At 55.4% G+C, this 13,567-nt stretch overlaps 1 protein-coding gene across 1 annotated transcript; it reads left to right on the top strand.

Annotated features, from left to right (window-relative positions):
* Positions 1-579: 579 nt before the first annotated feature.
* BESB_018710 (uncharacterized protein) lies at positions 580-3,936 on the top strand (the record flags this gene model as incomplete). The annotated part of the gene is made up of 8 exons (XM_029360586.1): positions 580-668; positions 839-847; positions 943-1,050; positions 1,369-1,438; positions 2,143-2,193; positions 2,635-2,674; positions 3,380-3,431; positions 3,828-3,936. The coding sequence occupies 8 exons, from the start codon at positions 580-582 to the stop codon at positions 3,934-3,936; spliced, it is 528 nt and encodes a 175-aa protein (XP_029216562.1).
* Positions 3,937-13,567: the final 9,631 nt, after the last annotated feature.

Below are 13,567 nucleotides of genomic sequence, written 5' to 3'. Positions count from 1 at the left end.
TGAACGAGGTGTTCCGAGGTGACTTCAATATAACCGTAGTGTATGCATTTCCGACCGACTCCAGAGAGGAATAGTAAGCGTGAGCGCCTCCGCACACATGAGGCAGATCTGCAAGGCTGGTTTGGAAACCAGGCCTCGTTGTGTAGGGCGGTGCTGTATACAATGGTGGCGGCCAGTATATGCCTGCCACTGGGTGTACGCCTTAGGGGAGAGGCGGCATCCTACGCATCCAGGGACATATTGCGGTGCTCACCGGATCTTAGGCACTTTCTGTTGGGCGCCGTGGTCGGTGGAGTGCGGACGGCACGGAGGCGTCTCAGTGCATCCGCTATTGAATACCGGCATACGGGGGTTGTGCCGCGGTTCTTGCCCACTAGGGTGCCACTACGCGGCCTGCACGTGGGACGGAAACGCTACTCAAATACGGGATGCGGCTGTCCATATCGTCGACACTAGAATTCGAGAGGAAGGCGAATGCGCCAGAACGCCAGCGCCACTAAGGCATTTGTGCCGAGTGTGTATCAAGTGCTGTTGACGCGTGTGTCTTGCGATGGCTTCAGGGAGAAGGAGTAAGAGTGGATGGCGAGTGACCACGCGGAGGAGCGGCGAAGCTGGTGCGCGAGCGTGACATCGGCTTGTGCTGAGTGGGTGTCCGATATGGGTGGATGGTGCGGCGGGCTTGAGCTGTTATCTCAGGGAGGGGCGCGGGTGTTCGTGAGCGTGTGCTTTCTACAGTTTTTTTCGGCGCGGGTGATTTTCGCCTCGAGTTCATCTGAACTCTGTAAAGCAGGCCTTGTTTGTGGATATCTGCTGTGCGGTTTCTGCCACGTGGCTGCAGCTTGGAAGCGTAAGACTTAGGAGAGCATGAATGGAAGGCGACGTCGTACGGTCATTCGGGATGTGTGAATACCTGGTACCGTACACTGGTGTGTGCATTGGCAGGGGTGGGGAAATTGAGTGCTCTGCGGCAGTAGGCATGATAGAAGTTTCGTTCCTCAGTGCGTTCCAGGAGATGATATGGTCGTCGGTCGAGGTGTGCCACATCACCGCGTAAGTGCACGACGGTCCGTAGGGCGGATCGTTCCGCCTGCGAGGTCGGTGCTGGCAGGATGAGCGAAAGCCATTGTTCGTCTTCCGGCAACCAGAAGGACTGGTACAGGATCTCGCGATTTCACCAAAAGCGCCCGCTGCAACATCGCCACTCCACCAGCCCAGTCCACCCACTTCACCATACCCCCCTCTGCGACGGCGTTCATCCAGCAATGTATGCTGTTGTGTGAAAGTTGCGGTGCACGTGCCACGTGTTGTGGAAGTTCTCCGGAACCCGCGATGTCGGCGTTCGAGCGTGCAGCATCGGCGGTCGCACAGGCGAGGGCAGCGCTGTCGGTTCAGGCCGCTGGACCAGCGGCTAGCAACTCACCCGTTCGACCGGCAAGCGGTGAGTCTGTAATTCGGGGCCCGGCTGGACGGCTGCAGGGCTGCGAACTACCATGGGCAGGACGACAATATGGGTGGACGTGTACATGGAAAGGTTGCAACGCTAGAAGGATGACATAGCGATTGGGCCCGCTTCATATGGTATTATCTCCTTCCACCGGGAATGCGTGCAGCGTCTTGGCGTAAGTCGCAGCCTTCCCGGCATGCGTGGGAGAGCTGAGCAGATTATGCTAAGACCTTGCAGGCGAAGGCGAGATGCCACTCGCTGGCATGAGATACAAGTGGCAGTGACGACTACCGGTGGTCAGGCCGGGTCAAGAGAGAGAAGCCTCGGGGGTGGGCGGCATTTTACAGTGATCGGCCAGGGCTGAGTCAGGTTGGCTAAGCACGGCTGTAGCGGTTGGTGGGCGGAACGCTGTCGCCTGCGCCGTAGGGTTGACCGTTCAACATGGGGCTAGGGTCCCGGGTGGGTGAGGCACAGCGGGCGCGATCTGCAACCGGAGGAGACGTGAGCGGGCCCGCGCGGCACCTGGCGGCGAGACACGGCTTGGGCTCCGAATGCTTCCCAGTATCCGTAGTATCGACGTTACTGCTGGCCGGCGTTGTGGCAGAGATCAAGCAGAGGGGGGCGTAGGGGGGGCGCGGGCGACTGGAAGTGCTGTGTGGAGAGTCAGCCAGCTCCATGTCTGCGTTTGTGCGGAACAGGCTTGGAGACTGGACGGGAGCATGCCTGTTGGAGATGACAACAATGAATGCGTAAGTTGACTCCCGGCGTTGTGTGCCTTCCAGTTCCTGTGACTATGGAGTCGCGCTTAGAGTTGTAGATGGAGATTGCATTTGATTGGATAACATACCACGGAGTGGAGGAACACGCCGGCGTGTCATGCGGTGCTCGCGCGTGCTTTTGCAATGGAGTTCAGAGCGCATCGGTAAGGCACGTGTTGACGGCACAGGCGGGACGGCGCCAGTTGCTTCAGCGAGAGGGGGCGGCGGGGAGGGGGTGTGGAGAGTGGCAGTCAATTCCCGGGCAACGGCAGTGGGTGCGGGCAGCGGTGGCTGCCTCTCCATATTTCCGACAGGACACTGAGGGTTTCGATGACGCCTTGCTAGGGACGAGGGCGGTTGGGTTCGATGGCATTCGATGGAGGCCCACTCGGTCATGGGCGAATAGCCTCCAATGCGTGTCATGGGTCGTAGGAGGGTTGGGGGTTCGGCAACCTTGTGGATGCTATTGTGGGTGAGCAGGACCACTGGGCCAGTGCGCGAACAATGTTGGAATGAGCAGGAGGGGCAGCTGTAGCTGACGACGGTGGCAGAGTTTTTGGCTCAGTGTTTGTTGCGCGTTGTCCGCGTTTCGTTGTTTTTTGCATAGAGCCTCGCGCCGCGGTGATGGCGGGGGGAGAACCATGAAGTGATGCAAGGCGGTGTTGTCGCACCCGGGGTTGTGATCATCCCATCGTGGAGTCGTGATGTCGGGGCAGACTACTGGGTCGCGCGGCCTAGACGTATGGGCGTGTCGCATTGTCCACCACTATGGGGGCAGGCCCTTAGCGACGGGATGCAGGTGCATGTTCGGTGTGACTGAGCGATGAATCTTCGTGTGGGGAGCGCCGGGTTACTTCACTGCGCCAAGTGGACAGGAGACGAACGGGTCCCGTATGAGTAGACACACTGGTTCAGCAGACTGTTGTTCCCTGTCAAGGCTGGTCTGGACACGTCGTTACACTCATCGTCTTTCGCCCTGTTCGTGGCAAGTGGTGAGGAGATTCATTTGCAGACGCTGTTCGGTTTCTGCTGAACAGGGATGAAGCGTCACACATGCTAGCGCATCGTTGCCACGTGATCGGGTCATCGTCTGCAGGGCAATAGTCACAAAGTGTTCGTTTCCTCGAGTGAGGACGAGGTGGCGCGTTGCCTTCGAGTGCCGCATGCGGTCTGTCAGCGACCACGATTGACGAGTGGGTGCTGGGTGGATTGGCGGTCACGACAGAATGGTGAGTCTGTTGTGATGGCTGAAAACAGCGCAGTTCTCGTTCACACGTCATTATCGCCTGTCCTGGAAACTGCGTTCAGACGACCAACGTAAGCATCACGCGCATCCCGTGCACACGTACAAACGTGTGGGAGAGCGGGTGAAGGCGCATGGTCGCTGCGAGGTTGACTGCAGGGGTGCGGATGAGGGTCGTGGCAGATGTGTGGCAGGACACGTGAGGTGTCCTGGATTTCGTGAATATTGCCCGAGAGAACTATGGCCTCCAGGAATGGCGGCACTGGCTGACGATGTGTCCTGCAGCCCCTCAATGTGTTAAGCTGGCATTGATTGTCGGGGAGAGAGGGGGGAAGGCGTCGGCTGTTGGAACTGCTGATTGATTGAGCTGCGATGCTTGCAGCTATGCAGAAAAGGGGACGTCTGGCGTCAGTGCAGCCCTCCCCGCAAAGGAAGGGTTCTTGCTGAAGCGCGTCTGGCGACGCTCCGATTTGTCGATATTTCGGGTTTAGGGCTGGGATCAGTGGGGGGAGGTGGTGGGACGAATCGAAGGACTGGAAGCCGGCGGTGCTTGCAGTTCGAGGTAGGCTGTGCCCCAGGGCAGATTTGCCAGAGCCGTCTGCCAGTGCTCTCTCGCCGGCAAACAATGTGTGTGTCCATAAAGTGAATGATGAGTGAGCCTGCTGCCACCGGGCGTTCCTGTGAGAAACAGTGGGCACGCCGACGCGGGACGCGGGACACATGTCTTGCCGGAATACTGAGGGTGCTAGGACAAGGGGATGCGGATTGACGTTGGCGGATGTGGTATTGAAGCAAGGTATTTCTGTTGAATTCAGCTGTCAGGGGTAGGCTCAGGCCCGACCACGCACTCATCGGGTGGAAGGCAGTCGAGCGGCTGTCAACGTGGGAGTGGGTGGTGGATGCATGCGCTGGTTTTTGTGCCTTGTGTCTCCAGGTGCCGCGGGCGCCCCGCTCCAGCGTCGGAGGGTTTGCTGGACTTCGCGAGCGTGTCGTATCATCTCTCGGGCCGACGTGAGTCACGCCAACCCAGTGCGGGCTGGCCGATTCAACTCCAGAGCGCATGCATCATCAGGTTTTTTCATTCAACTCTTTGTCGTACGGTGACTCCGGTTCTGCACTGGTAGACGTGAGCAGCGCGTGTTTGATTACGGAAGCCCAAACCCAATGCAATTTCGGTGCGCAGTACTGTTTCCACGGTTGGGGGCTCGCCTGAAGCGTTTTACACTGGAGGTGAATTCTGGCTGACATCATCGACGTAGTCGGACAAGGTGTGGACCAGTCGGGAACGGGCACAGACTGCGCGGAATGTTGAATGCGCATGCGGGGGGGGGCTTCGCGATGCCTCGGCATCGGATGGAAATTCTGAGGTACTGCATGGGCATTTCGCCTGTGAAATGGCATTACACACTACGTGGGAGAAGTCTGTGTGCACAGTGTGCCCGCACGACACCAGAGTGGAGACCATCGGCGGGGCACGCAGCTAGTGGTTTTCTTACGCAGGCGAGGAGCCATGAAGTTTTAGCGAAGTCGTCTTGGTCGAATGAGCAACAATCATAGGTTTCTGATAGGTGAGTGTGCAGTCCGCGAGCCCCAACCGCGGATGTACACTTCCCATCGCTGAGTTGTTTTCCCCATGAGTAGCAGTGTTGAGTATAGGGGTTGCCTTGTAAATCTGAAGTGTCTGGCCCGAGACGAACGCAGCGCAAAGCTCACAAAGACAGAGTGAGCGAACGGGGCACGCCGGATGGACGGCAAAGCAGTTTGGCACGTCGATATCATTCGACACTCCTGTTGCTTATGTACAAGCATCGTCCCACGTCATGGGCACGACTGGATAAAAACGCAAGCAAGCGTTGGTATGTCTGCCGGTTGTTAAATACAACTGTCTCCAAGCTACGGGAGCAAAGGCGAGTGTCTCTTGCCCAGCGACCACAGAATGAACGTTTGTAATAAAAACGGTGAGGGGCCCCTACCCTGCGAGGCGGGCCAGCACGGGCATGCATGTCGTGGAGGCACCGGCGTAACGGAGTCTTTCACATGGTTCATCCGCGTTGCGTGGCGAGTCGTGTCAGGGTCCACGAGTAAGGACAGGGTTGAGCAGGCCACTCGGGGAAGCTGGCGTGGAGCCTGAATGCCGCCGTCGAGTCGTGGTGTGTGTATGTGTACGGCGCGTACCGCCGATGGCGGTTAGCCACGATAGAGAAGATGTTGGCTTTTCTCAATTTTTCCGTCGGGCGCAACGACTGCGTTCCTCCTTGCCTTGGTACCGTGTTGCCGGTATTATCCGACCGGGGGGATTGTTGTGGGCACCAGTTTTTGTTCATGCGGAATATCCAGTTGGCCAGCACGCTTTTGAAAGCCGACGGATTGAGTGGTCTTCTGAGATTACCGATCTGAATGCGCATCAATGCATCACGTTGCTCGGGGACGTCCTGGGTGGCATCTGAAAAGTTTTGCCGCGTAGCATCGCCTGTGGGGCTAGGGTTTGGAGGCCCGCTGGCTTTGTTGAAAGACCTCCTGCTCTTTTTGGAACGGTCGAGAGTCGGCAGAGATGCGTCAGCCTGGTGTAGTAAAGGCCTGTGGTGTTCATTTCGTTGCGATTGTAACTGCGAAGCGGAGCTGCGATGCTTTATGCAGGCGGTGTTTGTACATGACGGCGTTACCATTGTTATCACATCATGCGTGCACGACTCACGTGCTTTACCATCTTCGCTATTCCCACATGGTTTAAGTCGCTCTGCCATGAACACTGTGCATCCTTTAGCATTCGCGCGTCTCGGGAACCATTCGCCATGGAGATAGGCGGTGTATTGTCGTCTTCGGCGTCTAACGTTTTCCGCAGTCAGTTGCAAGGCACTTCCCGAATCCGGTCGGGCCTCACGTATAGAATGCTGTCACATGGGTGCCACCAATTTCGTCTAGGACAGCCTGGCGCCCACTTTATTCGACGTTCTCTGATATATGCCATCCTTATGGTCTCGGATTTGGTGCTTGTCCCTAAGAGGGAGCATGTGTGTCCTGTCACCGCATGACTGCGATGCTCCTGCCGTACAGATATCGCTTGACTAGCTCTAGCACTTAGAGAAAGGACCCGGTTGACAGAAGTGTAACGCTGATATGGCCCTGACACAGTCTGCGTATGTGTGGATCTGTATGCCCTCATCTTGGGGGAATGCACGATGCCCGCGGTGCACAGAGCAGATGTCGTTTCCGAACACTGGATCTGATTTCAGACAGGATCCCCGTTGCACTGGGAGGGGGAGGGAAGAGGTGTGTCTCGGGCGCAAGGACACTTTTCGTGCACTAGTACAGCTGAATCGTGTTCAGGTTGTTCAGTGCTGGTGACGGTCCGGTCCGCAGCCGACTCATGAACTAGTTACCCATTCTCCTGGAGCATGGTGCCGAGCGCTCCACTGGACCGTTCCTGCCGATGGAAATGCCAGACCGTGCTCAACGTTTTCGGACTGTCGAGCAAGAGGGTGAGCGTGGGGTACCGTCAGGTAGCGCATCTAGGTGGGCGGGTGCGAAACACCTGCTGAATCTAATTTATATAGTGTGACAGGTGCGCGCGCGTTTCGAATGCGCTACAGGAGAACCTAGAATTCTGCGTCGTATACATTTTTTTCGCACTGAGTACGGTGAGTGTGGGCGCTGCGCTGAGGTGTCAGAGTTGGGAACGGCAGTTGCGAATCGTGAATGGTTTTGACATGCAGCATGTGTTTTTGTAATTTTCGGTGTGGCTGTATCTAGTCAGCTGTCAGAGCGTGCTGGTGACGATCCGTTCCGCAGCCGACTCATGCACTAGTTATCCCATACTCCTGGAGCATGGGCGAGTGCTCCACTGGATCGTTCCTGCCGATGGAAATGCCAGACCGTGCTCAACGTTTTCGGACTGTCGAGCAAGAGGGTGAGTGTGGGGTACCGTCAGGTAGCGCGTCTAGGTGGGCGGGTGCGAAACACCTGCTGAATGTATTTAGTGTGACAGGTGCGCGCGCGTTTCGAATGCGCTACAGGAGAACCTAGAATTCTGCGGCGTATACAGTTTTTTCGCACTGAGTACGGTGAGTGTGGGCGCTGCGCTGAGGTGTCAGAGTTGGGAACGGCAGTTGCGAATCGTGAATGGTTTTGACATGCAGCGTGTGTTTTCGTACTTTTCGGTGTGGCTGTACCTAGTCAGCCGTCGGAGCGAATTTGTGTCATGGTTGGTCGAGTAGAGGATTGACCATGTATGTGACGTTTTTGGTACGGTCGGAGTCGGGATTAGTGAGCCGCAGAGGAAACACCATCGAGAAATTGAATATGGTTCTCGTCTAAGAAGGAAGGCCGTTCACCGCAAGCCTGGCAGTTTTCTCCACATTCGGCTTTCTTCTCGGCTTTGTGTCTCGTCTCCGAGACGCGCGGATGCAGCTGCAGTATCGGGCTACTGCGTCCGGTGGATGGTGGCACCGGCTTCTGACATATGGGTGCGTGATACTTAATGCATGATGGGTTATAGGCAGGATGCTCGTGTGCTCGCCGGGTGAATTGTGATGATGCATTAGCAATCCGGCGTGAGCTGAACTGCGGCCATTGACTACGCATTTTACACTCGTTGTATGCATGTTAACCCAGCATCGAAGCAGTACTGCAGCTGGGACTCAGCACGTCGGCCTTTCATACGGCGTCCGCTCCTACCCTACCAATGGCTGTAGGAGAAGTCTGTGAGCACACGGGGTCGCGCAGCCCATATAAGACGAGGCCAGACCGGGCGTCCAGAGTGGAGCCGTGGCATTCACGATGCGGCCTCGCAAGATGGTCGGTGACTATGTTTGGCGTCCGCCCAGGGACTTGTGTTGTGGGTGCTCCCGTGGCCGTTCATTTATTTCTTTGCATCTTGAGTACCGGTGGTTCTGGATTTGCCAGTTTATAGCAGAGTTCATGCAGCCATCCTGCCGCTTTCACTGCCGCTTGTTCTTTGTACTGATTCCCAGGTGTCGATGGTAAGTCGCCCAGGAAGGGAAAAGGCGCCGAGAAACCGAGGTGCTCGTGTGGAGCCTGGCGTTGGCACTGGTTAGGTTTGGGTCCGTCGAACGTGCTGGTAACGTTTCGCGGATTCCCGAATTTCAGTTGACGCGTTTATGGCTTGGAAGCGAGTATCTTTGATACGAGTCTGTCCCTGTTTTGTGAGGCTACGCACGGTGCTTTGGAACTCCGCGCGCAGGCGGGTGGCTCGAATCCAGGATGGAAGGCTGCCACGCTCCGCATTGGGATTGGCAAAAAGTTTTTGATTGGTGCAGATGATCGGAGACGTGGCGCCAGACATGTTCACCTATTTCTTTGGGACTTCAGGGTGAGCTCTACAAGTGGGGACCAATACGAAGAGCTTCACGGTAGAGCCCTGCAGCTCACCAAACCCATCAGGAGAATACTGGCTTGTAAACGGCTCGGCGGCCCAAACTCCTGTTCGGTGGGAACCACGTGAGCAAGTACATGAACGATGAATACCGAGCTGGTGTCCCGCTACCACGCCACTAGTCAGATTTGATGTTTTACACTCTTCTGGGCAGTGCCTTGCACAATGAATTTAGAAGGTGAATGTAAGCATTGTTGCCACGCCCCTCGCGAACCCGTGGGGGACGGGACGTATGCGCCACCGGTTGTAGCCTGGACAGTATATCCCGCCGTCCAGTGAGGAAACCAGCATAGGATAAGCGAGTGGCGACCGTCCGTTGTTATAGTCCCTCCAGAACATTCCCTACTCAGCTGCGCGTGTTCGTTACAGCCTGACTTTGAACGTGATGAGGCGGGGGTCGTGAGCTTATCTCATCGGTCGTGCACGTCGACATGAGGCATGTGACCTGGCCAGATGGTCGACAATTATGTTCGGCGTCCCCGGCACTGGGTGCTATCGTGACAGTTGATCTCCGTTTTTGCCGGTAGTTCTGATGCAAAGAGAATATAGGAAGGATAGAGCGCAGGCAACATGGTTTGCACACAGTACTTGCGACTGCGGATGGACGCCCAGGAAGATGGGGTAAGTTTCCGCCTACCGTGTACAGAGAACGGAAGCCGCGGGTACTATGCGGGGGCAAGAAGGGAATGTCTGGTGCGCTGGCATTTGCGATTGCCCGGAATGTGGTCACCTTACATATCCTACGCGCCGTACGTCACTCGCTGGATGTACCCTTAGATACTGGGTGCCTGGAACTGTGACCTCAATTCCAACGCTATGTTGACTAGTGGTTTTGTGGAACGCGAGACGTTGAGTTGGACTGAGATGCGGATTGGAAAAACCGTTGTCTAAGCCACAGTGCAACAAAGCCAAGATGGCAGGTTTGTGTAAACTGCGTGGTGTGGTGCTCCGCTTCTCGTCTGCCTATGCCGTAAGCCGCACTTTTATGTATAACTACAGGAGGGATTGGGGGCAGGCGTCGTTTCACGGGCCGCATGCGGCTAGTATGCTTGAAGCGGAGAGACCACCATGGTCACGCGGTGGTTCTCGAGTGTTTTGATGCTTCACAGAATACTGTTCCACGCTATGCAACTTGATTGCAGACAATCACTGTACGCAGATCGCTTCACCAGTGCAAGGAATGAAACCGCTGGGACGAGGGGGGAACCGTAGCACCACAGGATTTAAAATAGGCGGAGCGGGGGTACCGACGAATGATTGTTGACTCTCGGAGTACGTTGTTCGTGAACCGGCAACTGCACCAGATGGACAGGAACGGGACTGGGTGATCGCACTTGTTTCGTCCAGTTACATGCCCTGGTTCCAATGTTTCAGCGTTCAGATTCGACAGTTGGCAGTAGGGTTGCTCGAGCTCAGCCGTGTTGCACCGTGAAGCGTTCACCACCGCGCATGACAGGACCTACCAGCGCAATCCTTGTCACGTCTTTGTCTTGCGCATCTGAGTTCGCTACAGACGACAACAGTAAGCAGACCGTAGTACCATACGTATTCAACAAGGAAGAGTGAATCTGTGTTCTATGCAGGATATATTACACACTGTAGTGGACGTGATGCAGGCCTCTCAGCTCAGAGGTCGCGAGAGAGGTTTCACCTCGCGCCTACGCATCTGATGAGCAAACATGAGGTAGGCGATGTAGAGACTTGCGTCAGCACCCCTTCATCGTGCTTCTGGTTCTTTGGGTTCAGCATCCAGTCCATTGCAGGATTTCTTGACGGTTCCAGCTAAATCGTGGTCTAGGAAGGAACAAATGTATATTCTACTCGAGCGCTCGTTCATTATGATGAGGGAAGGCTCCGAGGCATGTCCCGGTATGCCGGTCTGTAAGTCTCTATGTCCTATCGTGGTGTCACCTGCATCTCAGGTCAGCTAGGAGATATACAACTGCTGCTCCGGCAAAGGTGCGCAGGTGCCCACCGATAATCCACCAGCAAGCAGTACACATGATCTTGAGTGAACGAAACGCACCGTGGAGTCCGCTAGCCCGCCGGTCATGACCACGTTCCCCTCAACGCGATTCAGGACGAGATGCTATGGCAGCAACTGATGCATGATGGAGGAAGATGACTTCTTCCCTTCTATATGGAAGTTTCACATGCCATTAAATATCTTTAGGTGACGACCGTAAGTGGGCGGTCCAACGGCACGGCTTCGAAATCCTCTGGCGGCGGTTTGCCCCTGACCTCCTCATCGTGGACAATAGTATTTCTAGAGGGTTTGACGGACTCGAACGCCAACCTTAATTGCGTCGGATGTCGCTCAGATGTGTGTGAACTGCCGCTGGTTAGCAGCAGAGCAGTTTCGGATGGGTGCAAGGTCATCTCACAAGGTTCTGCCACGGATCGTAGGTTAGAGCCAAGTGTGGCTGTGGTATGCTGTATTGCTCGAGGCGAGGTGTGGCCGATAGTTCACTAAAGAATATCCAGTGTATGAGGGAGATGACCGAGAGCTGACGCATGACCATAGGACAGCACCCAACATGAGTCGTGGTCAGGCATCGCCGTAAGATGTTGAAGCTTAGCATGTCAGCGTGGACGGCGAGGCCAGATTATGTACATCGTGTCTGGCGATTCGATTCGGTTTATCAAAAACAATTGGCAGGAGAACGGGGTACGCCCTTGGCACATCATGCGAACACAACAAAGCCCGACAGACTATGTGGAGCCGTGGACCCACAGTCTCCGACGATGAGATAGTGACGTGGAGTGGGCGACATCAGGTGCTAGGGCGGCTTGAGGTGGCACGGACGCATAAGTTTGTTGCCATTGAGGGACACCAAACCCGGGGACCGGGGCGTTAGTGCTGCTCTCAGGCAAGCCCTTTTCGTGAAGGTGATCTGTGGTTTGTCGTGACCAGGGTTCCGTTTTTTACGTAGGGGTTGGGGTGCTCTGGGGTGTATGCTGAGAGGGGGGCCTGCGAAGTGTTCCTGTGTCAGGCGAAATTTACAGCGGGCCTGCTACACGTTTACAGAGGACAACAGTACGTGCCACTCACACCTTACGCACAATTTGGTGGAATTGTTTTTTGAATCGAGGATTAAATTTTATTTAAATTAACCCTAGACGTAACCCTGGAGTGCCGCCTGAAAAAGATGAGGAAGGCGACACTTCCAGGGCTTGGTGTTCCTATGTGAGCGAGATTCGGACTCGTCGAGAGGATTTGGGAAGTTTTGTGAAGGACAGGCCACCACCGGTGAATGCCATGGGAGTGTCCAATATGACAGACAATCCCGTGCGCCTTTGACCAGGCCGCTGCAGTGTTTTCCCTACTTTCCTTTGTGGTGCGAAGGACCACATAATGATCCGTGTCCGTATCAATGTAGCAGCGCTTCAACAATGCTCCCGAACGTGTTCAACGCTACGTGAGCGGCCGGCGCCGTCGCCTGATAATGCCCATGCTCATAGAGAGACCCGCTGTAACTCAGACAACGTCGCGGCACATGCGCGTGCAGTGTTGTATATCCCTACTCTTACACTTGGCCGTTCGACGTCACAAGAGTGGCACTCATGGCATACCTGATGACTCAGTATCGTACGGCTTCATCTTCAGCGAGATCGTATTCGCTCAGAGAACAGTAGTAAGTGAACCCGTGAGACGCAGGCATGACGGGGTTAGATGGATATGTGGAAAGAAACTATTCCTGTGTGTGACTCTGTGGTGCGCACCATTTTTCTGGCTGACAGCAAGACCCATCTACACATCAGCCGGTATTCTGGTTTCCGACATGCTTCATGTTGAGACTCGGGCAACTTCAGTCACAGTTGCTGGCCAAACGCATTTGGCGGCGCTGAGCGCGGTGCACTGGTTTCCGCTGGACGCGTAGCGCTCGTCTTTTGTGTCCGTAGTATGGCGTCGAGCTGCGGCTAAACCAGAGCGAGCATCTTCGAATGATATATACGTGTACCTGCCCAAGAAGAGCGACGACTGCACTGCATACCTTACCGCTGCTCGCTGGCTGTCGATTTTGGCGGTAATTTATGACGGTGAGCCCCTCCCTGTGCTTTAATGCCACATGCCACTACGGATGTTCCTATCGGGGCTTACACCCCACCGACAGATGCGTGATTCCGATTTGCGCAGGCATCAACAACCAGCATATACGCTCGCCAGGTGACCAGTACCCACTGGAGCTGCAGGTGATATCTGATGATGATGATGATGACACTATGCAAGATCGTCCATCCTCGCCATTCGCTAGGGAGAGGCACATTGTTGGATAGATGGCAAAATTGGTGAGACGGTGGTGTGATCAGGAATTTCGACATATCTGAGTGGCGTACGGCTTCGTCTTTGACAGAATCGAATTCACTCAGGACACAAAAGTAAGTGGGCCCGTGAGGCGCAGGCGTGACGGGGTTCGAGGGATATGTGGAAAGAAAGTATTCCTGTGTGTGACTACGTGGTGCGCACCATTTTTCTGACTGGCAGCCAGAACCATCTACACACCACTCGGTATTCTGGTTTCCGACGTGCTCCCTATATCAAGATTCGGGAAACTTCAGACACAGTCGGTAGCCAGCGGCATCAGGTGGCGCTGAGCGTGGCGCATTGGTTTCCGCTGGAGGAGTCAGCGATCGCCTTACGAGTTCGTAGTATCGCGACGAACTGCAGCTACATCCATAGGGTTATCTCATTTTCCAAGGATGTATTCGTTGCTCTCGTTCGAACGGAA

This window comes from Besnoitia besnoiti, chromosome X, assembly GCF_002563875.1.
Source record: "Besnoitia besnoiti strain Bb-Ger1 chromosome X, whole genome shotgun sequence".
NCBI lineage: Eukaryota > Apicomplexa > Conoidasida > Eucoccidiorida > Sarcocystidae > Besnoitia > Besnoitia besnoiti.
The sequence above is the reverse complement of the archived record's forward strand: the minus strand, read 5'-3'. Positions and strand labels throughout refer to the sequence as shown.